This window comes from Microcaecilia unicolor, chromosome 5 (assembly GCF_901765095.1).
Source record: "Microcaecilia unicolor chromosome 5, aMicUni1.1, whole genome shotgun sequence".
Taxonomy (NCBI): domain Eukaryota; kingdom Metazoa; phylum Chordata; class Amphibia; order Gymnophiona; family Siphonopidae; genus Microcaecilia; species Microcaecilia unicolor.
In genome coordinates this window covers 259,230,278-259,253,586 of record NC_044035.1, presented here as the reverse complement: position 1 = coordinate 259,253,586, position 23,309 = coordinate 259,230,278, and the positions used below count along the sequence as shown (strand labels likewise).

At 43.0% G+C, this 23,309-nt stretch overlaps 1 protein-coding gene across 3 annotated transcripts in view; it reads right to left on the bottom strand.

Moving 5' to 3' along the window:
- CHD1L (chromodomain helicase DNA binding protein 1 like) overlaps positions 1 to 23,309 on the bottom strand; it is a 163,275-nt gene that overhangs the window by 42,587 nt on the left and 97,379 nt on the right. For all 3 annotated transcript variants that reach the window (XM_030204037.1, XM_030204036.1, XM_030204038.1), the window contains exons 16-17: positions 14,624 to 14,769; positions 905 to 1,068 (exon numbers count right to left, since the gene is read on the bottom strand). In XM_030204037.1, the coding sequence (XP_030059897.1) occupies positions 905 to 1,068; positions 14,624 to 14,769 (310 nt within the window). The remainder of the gene's footprint in view (positions 1 to 904; positions 1,069 to 14,623; positions 14,770 to 23,309) is intronic.

Sequence of the window (23,309 nt, the reverse complement as noted above, 5' to 3'; positions counted from 1 at the left end):
CTAGGACTTCTAGTTATTACTCTATTTGCAGTCTGCCTTGCTGTGTAATTTCCACTTTACCATTCTTTCTGACATTTAGAAATGGGTATTTTAAACTTTTAAAACTGTGTTCTAGGTCACTTTTTACACACATAAAAGAAAGTGTTTTATTAAAATAGAGCCTACATTAGTATGCATTAACACGCTTCATTAAAAAAATCATTTAGAGCTACAGTATGCATGGTTAAGGTGGACAAAAAACTGGACAACTTAAGGATCATCTGTGGTTGTCTCATACTCTTATGGAGGATAATTTTCTAACAAGATGCCTACAAAAAGTTTGAAAAACACATCTATTTTATAAAGACCAAGATCATTTATATGCCTTTAATAAAATAGTCTCCCAGAACTAACTCCAGTAGCACATAAATACCTCCACACAAGGCTGTTTTGTGCAGGTACATGTGTCCCTTGCAATCCTGTCCCAGCTCCATCCAAACACTGACCCTGGAAAATCTACATGTAGGCCACAAAAAAACGTACGTGTGCTCGTCAGTATGTTTACTTGTATGCATGTCAACACCTATGCAATTTTAGAGCAGCAATTTCCTGTGTAAAACATGCTTGCTCCTGTGAAATCCCACCCCTTAAAGCTCATTACTGGTTTAACACAACTATTAACTCCAGGAGAGCATTCTATATATCATGACTTTGTTCTAGAACTTTCCTTCCACTAAGAAAGGTATTCAAATAGCTGAAAGGAGGAAAACATCTGTCATATCCTTTCCCATCTCGTCTTTCCTCTAGTATATACCTATAAGCTCTCAGCTCTTGTCTCAACTTTGAATCACTTTGGTAGTCCTTCTCTAGACCCATTTCCTTCGCTTCCTTATTAAGCTCTTTTTCTAACAAGCAGTACACCTACTTTTTCTTCTGCTCCTCCTCCTCTCTCTTCTTTTTCTTCTCTTCCATTAGTCGTGTTCTCTTGGCTGCTGCCTCTTGCTTCTTCTTCTGCCTCTCTACCAATTCTTCAGGGCTCAAAACACGTTTCCTCCTTGTAGGTAAATCCAGCTGCCCTGTCAGAGAGAACTGTGTAGACCCCAATGTTTTACACCAAAGTACTTCACTGATAGCTCCCACTGAACTGAAGTGTAGCTATCTGACTCTATTTAGGTTTACTGACTTGATAGGAAAGGGGATGGGATTTGATACACCACCTTTCTGTGGTCATACAATATGTAAACCATATATAATATGGTTTACTATTATATATTTTTGTATCTAGGACAATGGGCAGTTAAATGATTTGCCCAGAGTCACAAGCAGCTGCAGTGGAAATTGCACTAACCACTAGGCTACTCCTCTACTTGATATACCACCTACATAGTAACATCAAAGCTGTTGTCTTCCCAAGACTCACCCTCCCTCCATAGGCACAGTTTGGGGTGGTCCCTCTCCCCTTCCTACCCTTTGCCCCCAAAATTAAGCAGGAAAACTACATGTATGCCTCCTTACCACTTAATCCAGGAGCTTGCTACTGGTACTGCCTCTGGAAGAGACATTCTGTTTTCCACCAACACTGTGTGGCTTTATTGAGTTTGTAAACCAATCAACTGTCCTAGAAATGCACCAGCAGCAAGGTTCAAGGGAAGGTGAGGAGCAGCTTAACAAACTGGACAGAAAACTGGCTTGCAGGAGCCAGGGTTCAGGTGAAAGAGACATGGGTATGGGTTAAGGCTGAGATGGAGTTGAGAGAGTGCATGTATTAGGAGAAACCTGGGGGAGGGGGGGAGTAGTTGGGTAGAGAGGGTTTTTAGGGATAGTAGGGGGAAACGTTTCAAGTTCATTAATATATGATATATATACATACTGCCTATTACAAAGATATCTAAATGGTTTACAGTATATATACCAATCTAAAAGTATATTGGGAGAAAGAAAATTAAGGGTTGGGGGAGGGGGATGGAGGATGGAGAGAGAATGAGCAAGAATGTGCATGAGTGCCCAGGGAAACAGACTGTGGTGGTGGTTGGGTGGGGGGGGGGGGGCAGTGAGCTGGTTACATCACTGCAACAGGATGCCCACTCCCCCCTCCCCTTTACCAAGGGCACTAGTTGCTTTTCTGGGCTGTCATACTATATTTTGCATTCTTTTGTGAAAGCAGCCACCATTTGCAAAGCAATGAAGATCACCATTTTACATGTATTCGGCTTCAGCTGATGATGTTAATTAATTTATTAGGATTTATTTACTGCCTTTTTGAAGAAATTCACCAAAGGTGGTACAGCAAGAACCTGGACATATGTATATTACACAAGAAAAAAACATTCCAGCGGTACACATTATAGCACAGTATGCTACTTACGTCAACATCACACACTTTAAAACATCATGATAGACAGCACGGAGGTAAGCAGAGGTGGAACATATAGACCAGGGGCTCTCAACCCAGTCCTCAAGATTTCAGAATACTCACAATAAATATGCAGGAAATAAATTTGCATGTACAGCCTCCATTGTATGCAAATCTCTCATACATATTCATTGTGGATATCTTGAAAACCAGACTCGCTTGGTGTGTCCCAAATGACTGGATTGAAAACCCCTGACAGAAAAAAAACCCCCCAGTAGTTTAGACAGAAAATAAGCATGACTAACTTGAGGAAAAATTGCACATGGATTCAGAAAAATAAATGTGTCAAAAGCAATTCTTGCTACCTGTATGTAGCTGATGTTAGTCCTTATGGAGGACATTCTATATATGGCACCAAAAAAATTGGCGCTGAAATCAGTGCTAAGTGTATTCTATAATCGGCACCTAGATTTAGGTGCCAATTATAGAATACGCTTAGTTGATATTTCAGCACCTAAATCTGCACACATTTACTCCAATGAAACTTGGTGTAAATCTCTGCATGCAGATTTAGGCACAGTAGGCCATATTCTATAACTAGACGTGTAAATTTTGGAACGCCCATAAGTCGCACATTTCCCCACCCATAACCATGCCCTTTTTGCCGAAGTGCATTAGAAGTTAGGCACACATCTTTACAGAATACGCTTAGCGAGTTGTGCGCCTAAATTCTAATCAGTGCCAATTAGTGCTCATTATTGCTTAAGTGCTGATATTAGTGTTCATTAGTTTGTTAAACCAATTAAGTTACACGGGTTGTTATAGAATCCGCACCAATTCAGGTGCCTAAATCTAAGCACACTATATAGAATCAGAGGGGTATGCGACTAACAAGCTAGTTGCTTCTTTCATTTATGTTTTTATTGGTCAGTTATTGTTTACCAACTGTACATATTAATTACTGCTTAGACAATAAATGAATATTTTATATATTGTCTATAATTACTTTGCTATTTATATTGATGTGTCTTGTAGTAAATGATGGCAGATTAACACCTGAATGGTCCATCCAGTCTGCTTATTAAGGCAGGCAGAGCTGCACCCACCACTCTGTGTGCGTTCCATTCCTTCATGATTCAACACTGGTATCATAAACAGGGCAGTCTTTCACCACAATGTCAGCCACAGAAAGGAAGTTATATGATGCAATCTTGGAAGACTGGTTTTGTATTTTGTCTGCACTATAATCACATTCACTGTCAATTCATGTTGTTATCAACAATTTATTTGCTCATTTTAGCCTTAAAACGTCATTTCCTCCCACACCGAGATACCCCCCCCCCCCCCCCCACATACACACTCAGAGCAAATGATATGAATGTGATTTAAAATGTTGACCTGAATATGTATGCCCTAGAGCAGTGGTCTTCAACCCAGTCCTCAGGGACCACCTGGCCATTAGGGTTTTCAGGATATCCACAATGAATACCAAGAAACAACAAGGCAAGCGATACGCAAACTCCAACATGGAAAACAGAAAAGCAGATCAGTAATAGATATTTAAAAACTTTATTAGTGGTACTGAAAACCACTATCCTAGAGGAAAGAAGGAATAGGCATGATGTGATAAAGAAGTTTAAATCTTTTCCAGAGACAGGGAAGTGGTAGATCTAGAGGACACGAATTGAGAATACAGGGGGATTTTTTTTTGTTACATTTGTACCCCGCGCTTTCCCACTCATGGCAGGCTCAATGCGGCTTACATATACAGGTACTTATTTGTACCTGGGGCAATGGAGGGTTAAGTGATTGACTTATGAGTAACATTAGAAAGTACTTTTTCATGGAAAGGGTGGTGGATACCTGGAAAGCCCTCCTGTAGGAGGTGGTGGAGATTAAAACGGTAATGGAATTCAAAAATGCATGGGATAAACACATAGGATTCTTATATGGAAAGAGAATGAATTCAAAATAAGACTTCTATGGTCTGTGCCCCGATTATAGCTAGACAGATCTGAATTGGCTGGAGTGGACTTCAATGGCAACTCCAGTAGTTGAGACCAGTATCAAGCAGATTTCTACAGTCTATGCCCCGAAAACGGCAAGGGCAGATCAAGATCAAGCAGGCATATGTTAGATCATAACATATACTATGAGTTTATCTTGTTGGGCAGACTGGATGGACAATGCAGGTCTAGCTGTCGTCATCCAGTATGTTACTTGATCCTGATTCATCTTTCCCATTTTGAGGACAGTGTTTCACTATCTTATGTTTGACTGATTTACACTATATCCTATCTGGCAAAATTTTAAGGAAAAATGTGCTAATTTTCTTTCCCTGAATCCTACCAGACGAATCTAGAACCAGTGGGTTATGCCCCTCAGCCAGCAGATGGAGACAGAACATAGACCATAGACTTGTGAGTCCTGCTCTATATAGGACGCTGTTCAATCACAACCTCTCCAGTATTCCTTTAAGAAAGGAAATGGAGACAAAACACTATCTCCCCAGACTGCCTCTGGAAGAGGGGAAATCCAGGGTTGTCCAAAACCATCACACTCATATACCCGAACACCTCCCTGGGCTCCACCTTAACCAGGGTGGGGCCAGGTTGCTGGCATCGGCATTTAAAAAGGACATAGTACAGTTTTAAACTAGAAACTGGGGGAAGGCTGACAATCGCTCAAAAGCGCATGGTTCAGGATAAGGTATCTTTCAAAGATATCACCAAAACAGGGAAGATAGAGTATCCCGATAGTGATGTTGCAAAAGAGACCATAGTAGATCAGGTGTCCTTAAATAAAAATTAGACAAAAGATTGCAAATTAATACTGTCAAGTACTGAGCATGATGTAAATAGGAACAACAAACATAGTTTGAAATGTCTATATGCGAATGCCAGAAGCCTAAGAAATAAGATGGGAGAGTTAGAATATATTGCACTAAATGAAAAATTAGATATAATAGGCATCTCTGAGACCTGGTGGGAGGAGGATAACCAGTGGGACACTGTCATACCGGGGTACAAATTATATAATAGTGATAGGGTGGATCGAATTGGTGGAGCGGTAGTATTGTATATTAAGGAGAGCCTTGAATCAAATAGATTGAAAATTCTGCAGGACACAAAACACATATTGGAATCAATATGGATTGAAATTCCATGTGTAAAGGGGAAAAGGATAGTGATAGGAGTGTATTACCGTCTACCTGGCCAGGATGAACAGACGGATGCAGAAATGTTAAAGGAAATTAGGGACACAAACAAACTGGGCAACACAATAATAATGGGTGATTTCAATTACCCTGATACTGACTGGGTAAATGTAACATTAGGGCATGCTAGGGAGGTAAATTCCTTTATGAAATCAAGGACTGCTTTATGGAGCAGCTGGTACAGGAGCCGACGAGAGAAGGAAAAATTGTAGAGCTAGTCCTTAGTGGAGCGCATGATCTGGTGCGGGAGGTAATGGTGCTGGGGCTGCTTGATAACAGTGATCACAATATGATCGGATTTGATATTAGCTTTGAAGTAAGTATACATAGGAAATCAAATACGTTAGCATTTAACTTTAAAAAAGGAGACTATGATAAAATGAGAAGAACGGTGAAAAAAAACTTCAGCTGCGAGGGTCAAAACTTTACATCAGGTGTGGATGCTGTTCAAAAACACCATCCAGGAAACCCAGTCCAAATATATTCCGCGTATTAAGAAAGGAAGACAGAAGACCAAACAACAGCCAGCACTGTTAAAAAGTGAGGTGAAGGAAGCTATTAGAGCTAAAAGAAAATCCTTTAGAAAATGGAAGAAGAAACCGACTGAAAATAATAAGAAACAGAATAAGGAATGTCAAGTCAAATGCAAAGCACTGATAAGGAAGGCTAAGAGGGACTTCAAAAAAAGATTGCGTTGGAGGCAAAAACACATAGCAAAAATGTTTTTAGGTATATTAAAAGCAGGAAGCTGGCAAAAGAATCTGTGCTGGGACCGCTGCTTTTTAACATATTTATAAATGATCTAGAGATGGGAGTAACTAGTGAGGTAATTAAACTTGCTGATGACACAAAGTTATTCAAAGTCGTTAAATCACGGGAGGATTGTGAAAAATTACAAGAGTACCTTACGAGATTAGGAGACAGGGCGTCTAAATGGCAGATGACATTTAATGTGAGCAAGTGCAAAGTGATGTATGTGGGAAAGAGGAACCCAAATTATAGCTACGTCAAGGTTCCATGTTAAGGAGTCACAGACCAAGAAAGGGATCTATGTGTAGTTGTTGATGATACATTGAAACCTTCTGCTCAGTGTGCTGCTGCGGCTAAGAAAGCAAATAGAATGTTAGGTATTATTAGGAAAGGAATGGAAAACAAAAATGAGGACATTATAATACCTTTATATCGCTCCATGGTGCGACCGCACCTCAAATACTGTGTTTAATTCTGGTCGCCGCATCTCAAAAAAGATATAGTGGAATTAGAAAAGGTGCAGAGAAGGGCGACGAAAATGATAAAGGGGATGGGACGACTTCCCTATGAGGAAAGGCTAAAGCGGCTAGGGCTGTTTAGCTTGGAGAAAAGGCGGCTGAGGGGAGATATGATAGAGGTCTATAAAATAATGAGTGGAGTTGAACGGGTAGATGTGAAGTGTCTGTTTACGTTTTCCAAAAATATTAGGACTAGGGGGCATGCGATGAAGCTACAATGTAGTAAATTTAAAACGAATTGGAGAAAATATTTCTTCACTCAAAGTGTAATTAAACTCTGGAATTCATTGCCAGAGAATGAAGTAAAGGCGGTTAGCTTAGCGGAGTTTAAAAAAGGTTTGGACGGCTTCCTAATGGAAAAGTCCATAGACCATTATAAAATGGACTTGGGGAAACTCCACTATTTCTGGGATAAGCAGTATAAAATGTTTTGTACTTTTTTGGGATCTTGCCAGGTTTTTGTGACCTGGATTGGCCACTGTTGGAAACAGAATGCTGGGCATGATGGACCTTTGATCTGTCTCAGTATGGCAATACTTATGTAGAGGATTTGATAGGTCACCTAATATTCTTGAAGGAATAAAACTATTCTTTGCAACAAACAGTAGGGCGGGCAGCCACTAGTAGTCTTGCCTCACCAATTTGCTTCATTTCTTTGAAGGTGTGAATAAACATGTGGATAAAGGTGAGTTGGTTGATGTAGTGTATCTAGATTTTCAGCAAGCTTTTGACGAAGTCCCTCATGGGAGACTCCTGAGGAAATTAAAAAGTCATGGGATAGGAGGCAATGTTCTGTTGTGGATTAGGGACTAGTTAATGGATAGAAAACAGAAAACAGGGTTAAATGGCCTTCTCTCAGTGGAGGAGGGTGAATAGTGGAGTGCCCCAGGGATCTGTACTGGAACCGGTGCTATTTAACATTTATAAATGATCTAGGTATGGGAATGATAAGTAAGGTGATTAAATTTGCAGATGATACAAAGCTATTCAAAGTTGTCAAAATGCATGTAGACTGTGAAAAATTGAAGGAGGACCTAAGAAAATTGGAAGACTGAGCATCCAAATGGCAGGTGAAATTTACTGTGGACAAATGCAAAGTGATGCACATTGAGAATAATAATCCAAACCACAATTACCTGATGCCATGGTCCACCTTAGGAGTCAGAACCCAAGAAAAAGATCTAGATGTCATCATGGACAATGCACTGAAATACTCTGCCCAATATGCAGCAGGAGCCAAAAAAGCATACAGGAATTATTAGAAAAAGGATAGAAAATAAGAAAAAGAATACTATAATGCTTCTTTATTGCTCCAAGGTACAACCTCACCTTGAGTACTGTGTGCAATTCCTGTCACCGTATCTCAAAAGAGATATAGCGGAATTAGAAAAGGTTCAAAAAAGGGTGACCAAAATGATTAAGGGGATGGAACTCCTCTCATATGAAGAAAGGCTTAAGCAGTTAGGGCTCTTCAGCTTGGAAAAGATATGGCTGAGGGCGAATATGATAGTGATCTACAAAATCCTAAGTAATGTAGAATGGGTAAACGTGAATTGATTATTCTTTTACCACTCAACGGATAGTTACCAGAGGATTTGGTAGCAGCAGTTAATGTATCTGGGTTTTAAAAATCTTTGAAAAAGTTCCTGAAAGAAAAGTCCACAGTCTGCTATTCAGATAGAAATGGGGAAAGCCATTAATGTCCCTGGGATTGGTAGCATGGAACCTAGTTACTATTTGGGATTCTGCCAGGTACTTGTGACCTGGACTGGCCACTGATGGAAGCAGGATACTGGGCTAGATGGACCATCGGTCTGCCCCAGTATTGCTATTCTTATGTATATCCAGTGGTAGTAATTATACATTTATATAACACTTTGTATGGTATATTAGTCATACAAAGTTATACAGTTGGCCAGCAGTTGAAAGCTGACCTCTTTTTATATGCTCAGTTGTTGTACCTTGTATTTTACATATATTGCTGTATACCGTGCTGATTACGCACAGAAGGAGCAGTGAAAGCATAAGAAATAACCAACCTGCTTTGCTCTATTTTGTCCGAGCAGATCTGTATCTGAATTCAAGAAAGCACTGGGACAAGCACAGAGGATCTCTGAGGGAGAGAAAGGGATTGTAGAGCTTAGGAGTTTGTATAGATGGGCAGACTAGATAGACTGTATGGTCTTTATCTACCATCATTTTCTATGTTTCTATAACTGGAAAAGAACAACAAATTAACATAGCAGAGAAATGCTGCTAGCTAGTATCTGCTTTGGAGTGTTTAACAGAATAATCCTAGATGGATCAGCACCCTTAATTGAATAAGAGAGCGTGCCTGGGTAAAGACAGGGTTAGAAGGATGAGAGAGAAACACTAGATGGGAAAAGGAGGCTGCTGGCTGTGTACTGCTTCCAATGTCGTGTACTGGTGCATTAAAATCTGGATTTACTTGGCTTTTTTTCCTCCTTAGTAACAGAAGGCTTGAAGCAATAATCCTTGCATTAGAGCAGTGCAAGGAGCTTCAGTGCACAGCATCCTTTATAATAAAACGCACCTCTAACATTCTGAAGCCGAGAAAAGTGAAGCCTTCAAGCCTTGAAGAATTCCTGCAACGTTCCGGAACTACGTGTCATCAATTGAGGAGATGGAGCCTTACAGAGCGCACGAATGCTTCAAGGCTTGAAGACTTCACTTTCTCTCACACACACACTCACTCTCTGTCTCTCACATACACTCTTTCTCACACACACAGACTCACACACACACTCTGTCTCTCACACACACTCTCTCTCTCTGACACAAACACACACACACACACTGTCTCTCTCTCTCACTCATTCATTCTCTCTCACATACACACTCCATCTCTCACCCACACACTCTCTCTCAAACATACACACTCCGAGGAAAGGGGGACATGGAACACGGAGGGAAGGAGGGGCCAAGAACTCGGAGGGGAAGAGAGAGAGGGAGGGAGGAGAGGAGAGAGAGGGAGAGGAGCGGGAGGGAGGGGGGCCTGCACCTCAGACAGAAGGGGGGCCTGGAACTCGGAGGGGAGGAGAGGAAGGAAGGGAGGGAAGGAGGGGGTCATGGAACTCGAAGCCCCACATACACTCACTCACTCTCTGTCTCTTACATACACTTTCTCTCACACACTCTTATCTCTCTCTCACACGCTCTCTCTCTCACACACAAATACACTCTGTCTCTCACACTCTCTCTCTCTCTCTCTCTCTGACACACACACACACACACACACACACTCTGTCTCTCTCTCACTCACACACACACTCCATCTCTCACACACACTTTCTCTCTCACACACTCTCTCTCTCTCTCTCTCTCTCTCAAACATACACACTCCGAGGAAAACTTTGCTAGTGCCCGTTTCATTTGTGTCAGAAACGGGCCTGTTTTACTAGTTTTAACATAAATGCTAGAAAAACCTTTTATTCCTGCTACAGTAAACATAATTGCATGCAAATTACAGCAGCATCAAAAAGTTGTTCAGTGACAGAAAAAGACATATTGCCATTTAGCCTCTTACTTGGTCCAGGAAGGCGTATAGCAGCATCATTCACGTTCTGCTGCCATCTTGATGGCACAAGATCCTATTCTAGTAAATAAGGCATTGCCTTCCTTATTTGAGAAGCATCATCTTATTTGGCAGACTGACCCCCTAGTGGTGCGTCCTGAACTCTGAGGGTCAGGTGCCATCACTCTGCAAAATGGCAGCACCAAAGGCAGAAGCAAGGGGCTATCACTCCTGCCTTCAGACTTAGAGATGGATGGGGAGGTTAGGGGTCTAAGGTGCAGGAGTTCATTTGGGTAACCAGCATGGGTTTGGATTTCTTTGCAGTCGAGGGGGGGGGGGGGGGGAGGCAGGGCCACCAGGGATTTTGAGTGAACAGGATCATCTGAGGTGAAGTGCTGCATTTCATCTCAGATGGCCCTTTGCTTCTGTCCATCTTTGCTTCAGCCATAAGTTGCAGTAAAATGCTATGCTAACATTTGCTGTTTTATTTTACATCAGGGAAAATTAAGGATCTAGCCTTTTGCCTACACACTGCACTACTCTTTAGTGTGGTGATTTTGCTTCTCAGTTTTCTGCACTAAATCTTACATCAGGAGTAAACTGGTGTGCTAAAACAGTATAGCTTAGTACATCGGCCCTAGAATGGGGAAAACAGTAAATCAGGCCCTTAAAAAAAAGCTGCATAACAAATCTGTCCCTCCAATTCCTCCCACTCTTCAACTCAGATGGGGATAACAGGCAGGGGGAGAAGGTGATGAAAAAGATCTTGCACACTTCCTAGGTTTAATAAAAATCTGTCAAGCCTTGCTTTACAATTCCAAATTGTTTGATTCAAATCTCTGTTTATTCAGGTAGTTATTTGTATTTGACTTTGCAGTTTTTTCCTGTTCCTTTGGGCTTCCAGCTCAGTCATAAACAACCCCCCATGTATCTTAGTTTAAGTTATATCCAGGCTTATTTTCGAAAGTAATCGCCGGTCATTTCCTGACATAAATCGGGAGATGGCCGGCAATCTCTCAAAAGCGGCGAAATTGATATAATCGAAAGCGGCTTTTTTGACAGCATCGCCGCTTTCCCATCGCCTCGCCGGCGAAAGTTCAAGGGGGCGTGTCAGTGGCGTAGTGAAGGCGGGACATGGGCGGGCATGGGCATGGCTACCAGATGGCCGCTTTCGCGGATAATGGAAAAAAAAAGCGGCGTTAAGCAGTATTTCGCCGGGTTTACTTGGTCCTTTTATTTTCATGACCAAGCCTCAAAAAGGTGCCCCAACTGACCAGATGACCACCGGAGGGAACGGGGTATGACCTCCCCGTAGTCCCCCAGTGGTCACCAACCCCCTCCCACACTAAAAAAAAATACAAATCAAAACCTTTTTTTACCAGCCTGTATGCCAGCCTCAAATGTCATACCCAGCTCCCTGACAGCAGTATGCAAGTCCCTGGAGCAGTTTTTAATGGGTGCAGTGCACTTCGGGCAGGCAGACCCACGTCCACCCCCCCCCTTACTTGTTACACTTGTGGTGGTTAATTTTAAGCCCTCCAACCCCCCCCAAAACCCACTGTACCCACATGTAGGTGCCCCCCTTCACCTATAAGGGCTATGGTAATGGTGCAGAGTTGTGGGGAGTGGGTTTTGGGTGGATTTGGGGGGCTCAGCACTCAAGGTAAGGGAGCTATGCACCTGGGAGCTTTTTTTGTATTTTGAAAAAATTTTTAGAATTGCCCCCTAGGGTGCCTGGTTGGTGTCCTGGCATGTCAGGGGGACCAGTGCACTACAAATGCTGGCTCCTCCCATGACCAAATGCCTTGGATTTCGTCGGGTTTGAGATGGATGGCATTTTTTTCCATTATCGCTGAAAAACAAAACCGGCGAACTCTGGAATTTGGCCAGGCTAAACCGTATTATTGGAAAAAAAGATGGCCGGCCATCTTTTTCGATAATACGGTTCCGGCCAGCTGTTGCGCCGCTGCCAACATAGATCGCCGGCGACGTTCGATTATGCCCCTCATAGTGACAGTCTTCAGCCATGGACAAGGTCCTAGGCTAGGGTGTCTTCTGGAACCCTGCAATCATAGGCCCTAAATCTACCCAGTAAGAGTCACTCTTCAACACAGATTAGAACTCCATTCTTCTGGGAGTTGTGAATGCTGCTTCCGCAGCATCCCCAGCTGATCTGGAGAGCAAAAGACCCAAAGTGGGGGTCAAACAAGGGATTTAATATATGGCAGTGCATAGCACTGACACTGAGCTGGCCCAGGTGAATATTTTATTATTGACTAAAACACCATGGGCTGGTTATTTAAAAGCACCTATCCAGATAATAGCACCTACTATCCACAAAAGTGTCACTGGCTGGGTCTATCCAGAAATTTTCAGTTAATTCACCTGGATGATACCACTGAAAATCATAACTGACTAATCCGGCACTATCTGGATAATGCCAGAGCAAAGCGTGGAGGAGTGGCCTAATGGTTAGTGCAGCAGGCCTTGATCCTTGCAACCTGGGATCGATTCCCACTGCAGCTCCTTGTGACTCTGGGTGAGTCACTTAACCCTCCATTGCCCCAGGTACAAAAACTTAGATTGTGAGCCCCCTAGGGACAAATAAGTACCTGTATATAATGTGTACAGCGCTGCGTATGTCTAGTAGTGCTATAGAAATGAGAAATGTGTAGTAGAATCATGGGCAGTCCTGGAAATTATCCATACAGAAGTGACATTCTGCCTGTATCCAGATAATGTTAAGACAGCAAAAAGGCTGTTCTAAGTTATCTAGATAGTGCACTATGTGGATAATACCGGCAACCATTGCTCTGTCTGGATATTCAACTGTATGCTCTGTATGCTGCTGCCTTTTTGGCTTCATCGCAAGCCAAATTCTTTGTATTATTTTTTGTCCTGTCAGAATTACCCCACTGAATGCAGACAGCTATCTGTGCTGCCCCGGGTTTCCCTCGGGGTGAGGCTGAAAGGGCATATCAGCTTTGGGCGAATAAGGGCTTGTGCACACTAGGGCAAGTCTGGGAAGATGAGAGAGTAAAGGGATTCGAGGGGCTAAAAGAAGAATATCATTTAGGCAATAGAGACATGGTCTATTATCACTGCCTGAGGAACCATATGCTTAAGAAGGCTAGAGAGGAACTGGAACTCACAGAAACTGGGCTAGAGCGAGCACTGAGAGGGGGAGGGGGGAAGGGGAGTATAATGAGGATTTACCGGGCATTATTGCTCCTGACCACCCCTATAGAATTTTATACACGTAGATGGGAAGGCGCCCTGCAGAATACACTTTCGGCTGAGTGGTGGGACAGTAGCTTTAGATTCTTATTAAAACTGTCTATATCTCAACCACTGATTGAGAACGGATATAAAATGTTATACTGGTGGTATTGCACACCAGAGAGGCTACACAAGATTTATCCAGGGGTCCTCGCAGACTGTTGGAGAGAATGTGGAGAAGTGGGAACCTTTATGCATGTCTGGTGGGGTGCCCAAAGGTGCAAACATTCTGGCAGCAAGTGCTCGAAAGGGTCATAGCCTCGGTAAAGGGACATGCTCGGCCAGAGCAGAACACTGCTTGCTTCATGTGCGACCACCAGGATGTCGTGCACAGGACCATATGCTCGCTATAATAATCTTTGCAACAGCTAGACTAGTCCTGGCACGGGCATGGAAGCAGGTGGAAGTTCCATTGATGCACAAAGTGGGTCTCAAGTTGGACCATGTTTATCAGGTGACTAAATTAACAGCACTGAGGAAGGGGCACATTCAGAAATTCAAAAAAGTGTGGGAGTCTTATGAGAAGAATAAGGATGCCTTTAACCCGCAGGCTGATAGAGGGGGGAGGGTCTAGGGAGTAGGGGTTTAGGATGTTGTGATTTAAATATACTAGGGGCAACATGTTATACTGTTCAATGCTTTCTGTATTAAAGGTTGCATGGGTCTGCGTACCCAGAAAGTTGTTGCTTTTGAAAATATAATAAAAAATCTTTAAAAAAAAAAGAATTACCTCACTGAATATTGCTGCTATGTGGATAATACCGGCAGCCATTGCTCTATCTGGATAGCAGTGCTGAATATCCAGATTTTTTTTTTTAACCGCCACAGCTGAGTACTGATCTTCAAGAGTAAAAAATTATGAAACTGTATGCTCTGTATCCTTTTTGGCTTCACCTCAGGCCAAATTCTTTTTTGACCTGTCAGAATTACCCCACTGAAAGCATCCTAGCTACAACCCTTCCACTCATGTACAAACTTTTTCTGTCTCTTACATTTAATTTATTTCGAAGTGACCTCCCTTCTGTCTTGGCGTCATCAAGCGTGATTCTCTGTAGTTCCAGAAGCTGGTCAAATAATTTTTTATCTTCACTGCTGGCCTCTTTGGAGTAATCTTTCCCTTCATATATGTACATGTGGCCTATAAAACATGAACAAAAAGCAAATAGGGACATAAGTCAAAGAACATATCAGTATAACAGCTACATGTAACCCTTTTAAATATATCAGGTGCTCCCTCTCAAAAAACAACACACTTTTCACATATTATTGTTGCAAAGTTGAAAACAGAAAGGCCTGAAAAAAAAAAAAAGACACCAGGAGAGGGTGTTGGAGGTCATTACTGTAAAAGATTATGGGCATGCTTGGATTATGGAGGGCAGTAGTAGGCAAAGGGTTGAAATGTCAGGTAAAAGACATGGTAGAAGGGCAGGGGGGAGATGATCTGCATATAGATTCCGATGTGCAGACAAACATCTATTCAAAATTATCAAATTTCAACTGGGTAGTCTGGATGGGTCATTTTGGTGTTTAGTAGTAATAGTAGTATCTGCTCTTATTTACTTGCATCTAAAAAGAATTGTGAAAAGCCCAGAAGGAATACATCACTTGACAAAGCTGCACAAATATGTTTGCATTTCATCAGCTACTAATGACTACCATTAAAATAAACGTCCAAGGGGAGGTGTTGCACCATATCCTGCACTCAGGAGAAATGCATCAGAACACTGAGAAATAAGGATTGTACACCTTATCATGAGCCTAACATGTATTCAGACCCAGCCAAAGCAAGGGACTGACAACCACCCTAACAGCATTCTTCACATTCAACATTTCCCACAATGGAATAGTTCACACAAGAGTACTATATTACTCTTTGAACAGGCTCTACCAATGGACTTTTTCCCATGGATATTTCTCAAACTCTGTTGTACTGTAGCATGATATGAGTTAATTTTCAGTGTTATTGATTTTGCTGGAATCAGATACAAATATATATATATATATATATATATATATATATATATATATATATATATATATATATATATATATATATATATATATATATATATATATATATATATATATATATATATATATATATGACAAAGACTTCTTGGAAGGCAACTTGAGCAGTATCAGAAAAACAGGTCTGGCCATATATGACAAAGACTTCTTGGAAGGCAATTTGAGCAGTATCAGAAAAACAGGTCTGGCCTTCACCCTCCCCCTGAAGACTAGTGATAGCTTGTATAATAGAACTAGCTGGGTGGATACTAAAAAGTCAATCATCACATCTCCAAAGAAGAGTCTGCATATTGACAGCAATCAAAAAGATCGGAAAGCCCAACTACCTGAAACTCACAGACAATAACCCACCTAATCTGACAAAAGCAAGCCCATCTACTCCCAGACAATGACTCTTTTAATCCTGTCAAGTACTTTCTGGGTTTATACCACAGCAGATGGCTAGCCATTAACTTTTATGATGTAATTTAAACATGTGACCAGCTACCATGCTCCATCTCAAAAACTAGATAGAACTAGTTTTCAGCTATCCATGAGTTTTCATTGGATCAATACACCCCACCTGATTTCAGCCTATCGTTCCAACAAGAAATTATAAAACCTGGAACACAGTCTGCCCCTTCCTCCCCTCTCTTTTCCTGTTCTCCCTGGACCCTGCCTGCTGGACTATCTACACGTCTCTGGACGTTCACTGAATCTCTCTGGGACAAGCCAGGTTTCATTCTTAACAAATCTGTCAGAAAGACTTCTTTTCTAGCAAGGACCTCCTTCACCACTCCAACCAGTAACAGAAAGAATTAATCTGAACCTCAATCTAAGACCATCCAACCACAGAGAAAAGAGCTCCTTCACCACTCCAGCCAAAAGCTCCCCTTCACCACTCCAGCCAGCAGCAGAAAGAATTCATCTGAGCCTCAATCAAAGTGAGTTACTATTAATCCAGCCTAATTAATAATTCAGACTTTCTAACAATATTTATCTTGTGGCACATTTCCCTTGTGTAAAATCCATAAAAACTGCCTTCTAACAGTATGGCATTACCGTATGGTAAATAAACATTATTGGTAAAAATCTGGTCCTTATGTTCTGCGCATATGTCCTAAAATCTTATACAGTACAGGTTAATGCTATTCCCCAAATACAAATATATCCTTTTTATCCGCCTTTTCAGTACTATTTTAATCCCTTCCTAAATCATGGTTGACCTTACTTTACTGAAACAAGATCCAAAGACATGTTGTAATTTAACATTTCTGAAGCATGTGTGTGAGTGCCTCTGAAGTGGTTGCCAGAGTTGGTGCATGCAAATCTATCTCATGCACGTTCATTACGGGTATCCTGAAAACTCCACAAATACTGAGGTGTGCCCTGAGGACTGGGTTGGGATTGACTGCTATAAAGGATCCAAGGCAGGCCACAGCTAGCCACTATTTCCATAAAAAAGGAAGCATCTAAACCCCTTCATGACTACGGTGCAAAATACAATAGATAATGAAACTATAATATCTTAAGAGTTTGATTAGTTGCTTCCTATAGGCTGAATAAAATATGAGATCAACAACCCCCAACCCCCCCCCCCCCCCCCCAGCTACTACTTCTGAACACATTTCTTCTTGACCTCCGTAATCCTAACCATGGATGGATTCTGGACTGGTTTGGAGAGGAGAAAGTTAGCAGGTAAGCTCTAATTTCTCCTTCCTCATCAACCCTCCAGACTAGTTCAGATATCTGGAAGTACCAAAATAGTATGTACTGAGGGAAGGACCCAGACATGCCTGCCGTGCACACACACTCCACAAAGGCTGTTTCCTGATGAGCCTGCATACCCAGCTTATAGTGTTGCACAAAGGAATGCAGCCACAATTGAGTGGCCACCCTGCAAATCTCCTATGGAATAAAAGACTATATTCTGCCCAGATGAAACTTGGGGCCCTAGTAGAGCACACTTTCAAGGCTGTGGCTAGGGTCTTCCCTCCGATTTCCCCAGCTGCCATTACTGTCACACCGACAGACCCCCTCACCAAATATAGAACAAGGGATCACAAATCAGAAATAAAATATTTAGACAAAAATTAAACTGGGAACCCCAAAAAGTTAAACTTAGCATGTACTGTGTAAGCCACAGGGTACAGGGAGGATTGTAATCCACAATGTTCTGTAATTGTCCCCCAAATCCCCTGCACTTTGCAGTCTTCTCATAAGGCAAGACCCAGGGTGGTTAAATATGCCTTTTCTCCTTTTTCGGCTTTAGCTCCCCTCAAACGCACAGCTCCAACCTAGGCAGCCACCTAGAGCTGCTGTCAAGGCATTGGTCTCTCCCTGGGGCCCTCCCCAGCTGCTCTCTACTAGTCTTTGCCCACTGCTGGTGACAATAGTTCCACAGCGGGGCAAGTCTCTCAGGGTTTCACAGAGTGCACAATAAATCCCCAACCATATCAAACTTACAGACTGAGGCAATCCCTTTCTCCTGTCTTTTTTTTTGTCTCTTCCTTCCCCCTAAAAGGGGAACAGAGTAGCTGTGCTCTCCCACCCCCAGGTCCCTTCACCTTAGTCCTTTTACTCGAGCCACAGTAGAAATGTCCACAGGGTCCTCTTCCAAGATCTCTACTCTCTCTCCACCCCCACTCTCCTTTGGTTGCCAATTCATAGGCTCTTCTACAGCCCTCCCCTCCAGCTGTTCCTCATCCTCCTGATTAATCCTCCTCAGATCCTCCTCCCTCTCCTTAGAATTCTGGGACTGGTAGTGTACAGAACTCTTCCTGACTCTACCCTGTGTCTCCCTTAAGGGCTGCTGGGAATTGTAGTCTTTGGATCTCCCTGTTCTCTCTGGGGAAGGTGACAAGTTGCTTTCTCTAACATGTTTGATCCATGTAGACTGGAATCTTCGGGCTCTGCCCTCCCGTGTGGGTTTGGGCCACCCCAAAGGAAACTTTCTCCATCCTTCCTCAGTTGTTTCCCAATCCATGCTCCCAGACTCTCCACAACTGCAACACTAGAGAAAAATACCTATAACCTCTTTAACCCCCAACAGGCTACAGTAGCCCTACAGGCTGCCTCCCAATTCTTAGCTCCTCCAAACAACATGAAGAGATGGTCCAACCCCCAAAACTCCTTGGTTCTCTTCAGATAACAACACAAGGTCTGCTGGATATCCAACCAATGAAGGAACATTGCATCCTCCATATCTTCCACCTCCTGGGGCACCAGAAGGAAAATCAAACTGGTTAAAATCAAAAGGAGACACTGCTTTAGGCAACATATAAGGGACCAATGTATCACCACCACCTCCTGTGATATAACCAGGAAGGGCTCCTGACATGAACGAGTCTGTATGTTTAAAATCATTCTAGCCAAGCAGATGACCATGAGAAACAATGTCTTCAGCTTACCATCCGTCAGGAACACTTGCTTATATGGCTCAAATGGATGCCTGGACCAGAATCAAAAGCACTAGATATAGATTCTCATGGTGGCACAACTGAACACCGAGAGGGCCTTCAATGCCTCACCCCTTTTAATAAACAAGAAATGTCCACATAAACTGCCAAGAAGCTACCCTGCACCAATCCCTAGTAGCATACAATGGCTGCTAGCTGCACTCTAAGGAAGGTCAGCCCTTGTCCACACCATCTTGCAGAAATTCCAAAATCTTTGTCATGGATGACTGCAATGAGACAATCCATTGGTCCCAGCACCACGCCTCAAAAATTCACCAGACCCTGGTGAACCCAGCGGGTTGTGTACCTGGGGATCCAGGTTTGATTCCCATTGCTGCCTAACGGTCGGCAGTGAGTTAAGGGAACCAGGTTCAATTCCCTCTGCAGCTGTGTGTGACCCTGGGAAAGTCACTTAGCTCTCCATTGCCCCTGGTACAATGTCCTTAGATTGTGAGTCCACCAGGGACGTGCAAGTACCTGAATAGTTATATGTAAACTGCCTTGATTCATGCTTTGAAAGAGGTGGTATATCAAACAAACTTTTTTTTTTGTTACATTTGTACCCCACGCTTTCCTACTCATGGCAGGCTCAATGCGGCTTAGGTAGTGAAGTTGAGGTCTTCTTGGAACATAAGGGTATTTATCATTCGACTGGAATAACCTCTCTTCCACAAGCTCACCCTCTCAATGGCCATGCTGTATGAAAAAAACAGAGATATATCCTTCATCCAGATTGAACCTTAACTAGCAAGTCCACCATCTTCGGCAACACCAGGGGTTCTCCAACTTTTAATGTCATGAAGTCCGTGTACCACATTCTTCTGAGTCAATCTGGAGCAACTAGAATGACAAAGCGCATATGACTCACCACATTCTGGATGACTCTGACAAGTAAAGGCCATGATAAAAACACATATAGTAGCTTGCTTTGCAGCCATAGCTGCACCAAAGCATCTTTGCCCGATGACTAGTGTTTCTTCCTGTGACTGGAGGACCCTTGGAACCTTTGTGTTCTCAGCCACCATTAGATCTTTGACTGGCTTTCCCAATGCTGAGCAACCCTGCTGAACTCCAATTTTCTGGATCCAATGTGTTCATGTTCAGAAAATCCATATGCACATTTTCCATTCCAGTCATATGTGCTGTTGACAGATTCCCCCTCTGATTTTTGGAGCCTCCCTGTCAACTGACACAGGCCACTGCTGTCACACTGTCTGACAAAATTTAAACTGCCTTGTCCCGAACTACTGGCAAAAAGGCTTGAAGGCCTAGAAGACATATGGCTCTTGCCTCCAAGCAGTTGACTGGCCATGATGTCTTCTTCTTCAACCAATGTCGATAAGCCATCTTGTCTAGACAATGAGCCCTCCCCCAACTGCTCAAGCTGTCACCTGTCATCATCAAGGTCAAGTCCGATGACTCCATCACTCGCACCAGATTTGACAAGCATAACTACCATGACAGATATCTATATCCTGAAGGGGCAAGGGAACTCCCAGATTTTACATCTGGGGTGACTAAAAGAACTAAAAACAACCCCTCTGTTATGAGCACATGAGAACCCTGGCTCACAGAACCAACTCCAAGGCTGATGCCATAGATCTCAGGACTTGCAGAAAATCCTAAGCCAGTCTCAACATCCTGAGCATGCTTCTGATCTGTGACTTCAACTTCTGCATTCTCTCCTTGGTGAGAAACACTCTGCCCTGAGTATCAAAATGTGCTCCCAAATCATCTGAGATGGGATCAGTTTGATCTTGGATGAGTTGATGACCCATCCCAACTCCAGAAGGACCTGAACCACTTCATTGTGGCCTCCTCACTCTCCTTGCAAGATTTCACTTAAATGAACCAGTCGTCCACCTAGGGATGAAACATCTCCCTGCCCTCCAAAACATAGCTGTCAATATGACCATCACTTTGGATAATATTTTTGGCGCTGTGGTTAGCCCAAACAGGAGCGCACAAAACTGAGATTATCATCCCAGCACGTGCGCATGAGGGCTAGCAAGCTTTGTTACTAGGAAGATTTCCATTCCTGGGGTTGCCGACGGACGTCAACTCATCAGTGAGAACAAGCAACCTGCTTGTCCTCGGAGAAACAAAGGAATCCCTGGTGTTCCATCTGAATAGAGATATGTAAGTAAGCCTCCAGCAAATCCAGAGACATTAGAAACTCCCCCTGATGGTTGGTCACTATCACTAACCTCAGCATTTCCACTTGGAATTTTGGAACCCATAATGCTCTGTTCCTTCTTTTTCAAGCTCTACAAAATAAACTGAGTATATGCCAGTTCTTTGCTCCTCCAGAGGGACAACTCTCTCTAGCAGCAAGTCTGTTCACCACCAACCTGACTACTGCCACTTATAGAGGAGACTGGCAAGAAGACTCCAGGAAGATACTGGACAGAGGATGAACAAAATCCAGGCCATTACTTTTGCAGATGACTTCAAGGACCAAGGTTATCTGGGTCCATATACAGTAAAATTGCCTGAAACAACCTCCCATTGAAGGAACCAGAGAATTTGTCTCCAAGACCTTATTATACACCCCCATCAAAGTACTCCCAGTGCCTCTACTACCATCTTGCTGTCCATCTCTGGGTGTACTGCAAAATGGCTTCCCCTCGGACAGAAACTTATTCTGCTGCAAACCACTTACCCTCTCTAAATGATACCTTCTTGTTTCCCTGAAGTGACCTCTCACTGAAGGAAAAGGACTTGATGCCTTGGGTCAGTCTTTACTTTATTTCTTATGAGTCGCTATTATTCCCAATCTTCTGGGAGCCTAAGAACCTTTATAGTCTCCTCCAGATCCTTCACCAGTTTGTCCAAGTCTTCTCCAAAGAGCAACTTTCCTTTACAGGGGAGTTTGGTGAAATGAGACTTCAACCAACATCTGCTGACCAGGTTTTTAGCCAAAGAAAACGTGCAGACCCCAGCACAGCCATGGACTTGGCCAACGTCCATAAAACAACATACAAAATGTCTGCCAGGAAGGCTGTGCCCATTTTCAGCTGCATCACTTCTAAAACTCTCTCCGAGAAACCTGCCAGGCAGATCTATGGCAATTGTTCCACCTTCCAAAAACAGGCTTGGACAACATCTTCCCCACAAACTCTTGCCTGCAAAGCTAATGCTGCTGCTTCAAAGGACTGTTTCAGCAACACTTCCATCTAGTGATCCTGTAGATTCTTTGGGGCTGCACACCCCCATCTACAGGGATAGTCATCTTCCTGGTCACCGTAAACACCAATTTGTCCATCTTCAGGAGTAATTTCTCCCTTTCATTAACCAATATTGGGTACAGTCTAGATCAAAGCTTGCCAAACTGAGTCATGATCCCAAATGGGGTCACAACCTGGGTGGGCCCTCTTTAAAGGTATCATTAACCTGTCCCACCTAGGGGTTGTGTGCTTTCTGTGGATGATTGAATGGGGTTGCAGCCATAGAAAAATTGATAAGCACTGGTCTAGACAGACCAACCTGAGCCCTAAATCCGAGATATCTCACTTAGCTCCTTCATTTCCCTGTGCATCGGAAAGACCTTGTCCAGCTTCTAACTTTGTGTTCCCTGCCATCCTTTCTTTTGATTCTTCGGCATGGTTAGTGCTTGAGAGATCAAGGAGGGCAGCTCAACTCTATGAAAAATGCAAACCACTGTGATGTCCTCTACAGGAATACTTGCCTTTCATCCAGTACATCCTCCCTGAACTCCATTCAGGCCTCTGAGGATTCCTCCACAGGGTCTATGGGATCTAATAACCCCAGAGATCCTCAAATCTAGACCTCTTAGCCATCAATAACCCCTCCTGAGAGTGTGGCCCTGAGTCCACCACACCTACCAGTGTTCTCAGGCCTTTCTTCAGGCAACAGGCTTAGTAAATAAGCAAGACAAACTCTGGGTTAAAACCCACTGCTAACCCTGATCAACCATCTTGCTGCTGCCCAGAGCTGAACTTCCTTGAGGCTTAACATCAGGGGCTCTTCTGGTTTGCTCCCATTCCAGCAGCATTCAAAATGTTGGCAGTTCCCACCAAAACCAGGTCTCTTGCCATACGGGGGCTTCTGCTTATACTTGGTTTGTTTCATAGCAAAACATCACCTAGCTGCTTCCTGAGCTGACACTATGTACTGTAATGGTAGCTTCCTACTGCTATTCTTCACAACTGCGACAACTCCAGAATGGCAGCTGTTGCAGGCTGTGCTCAAA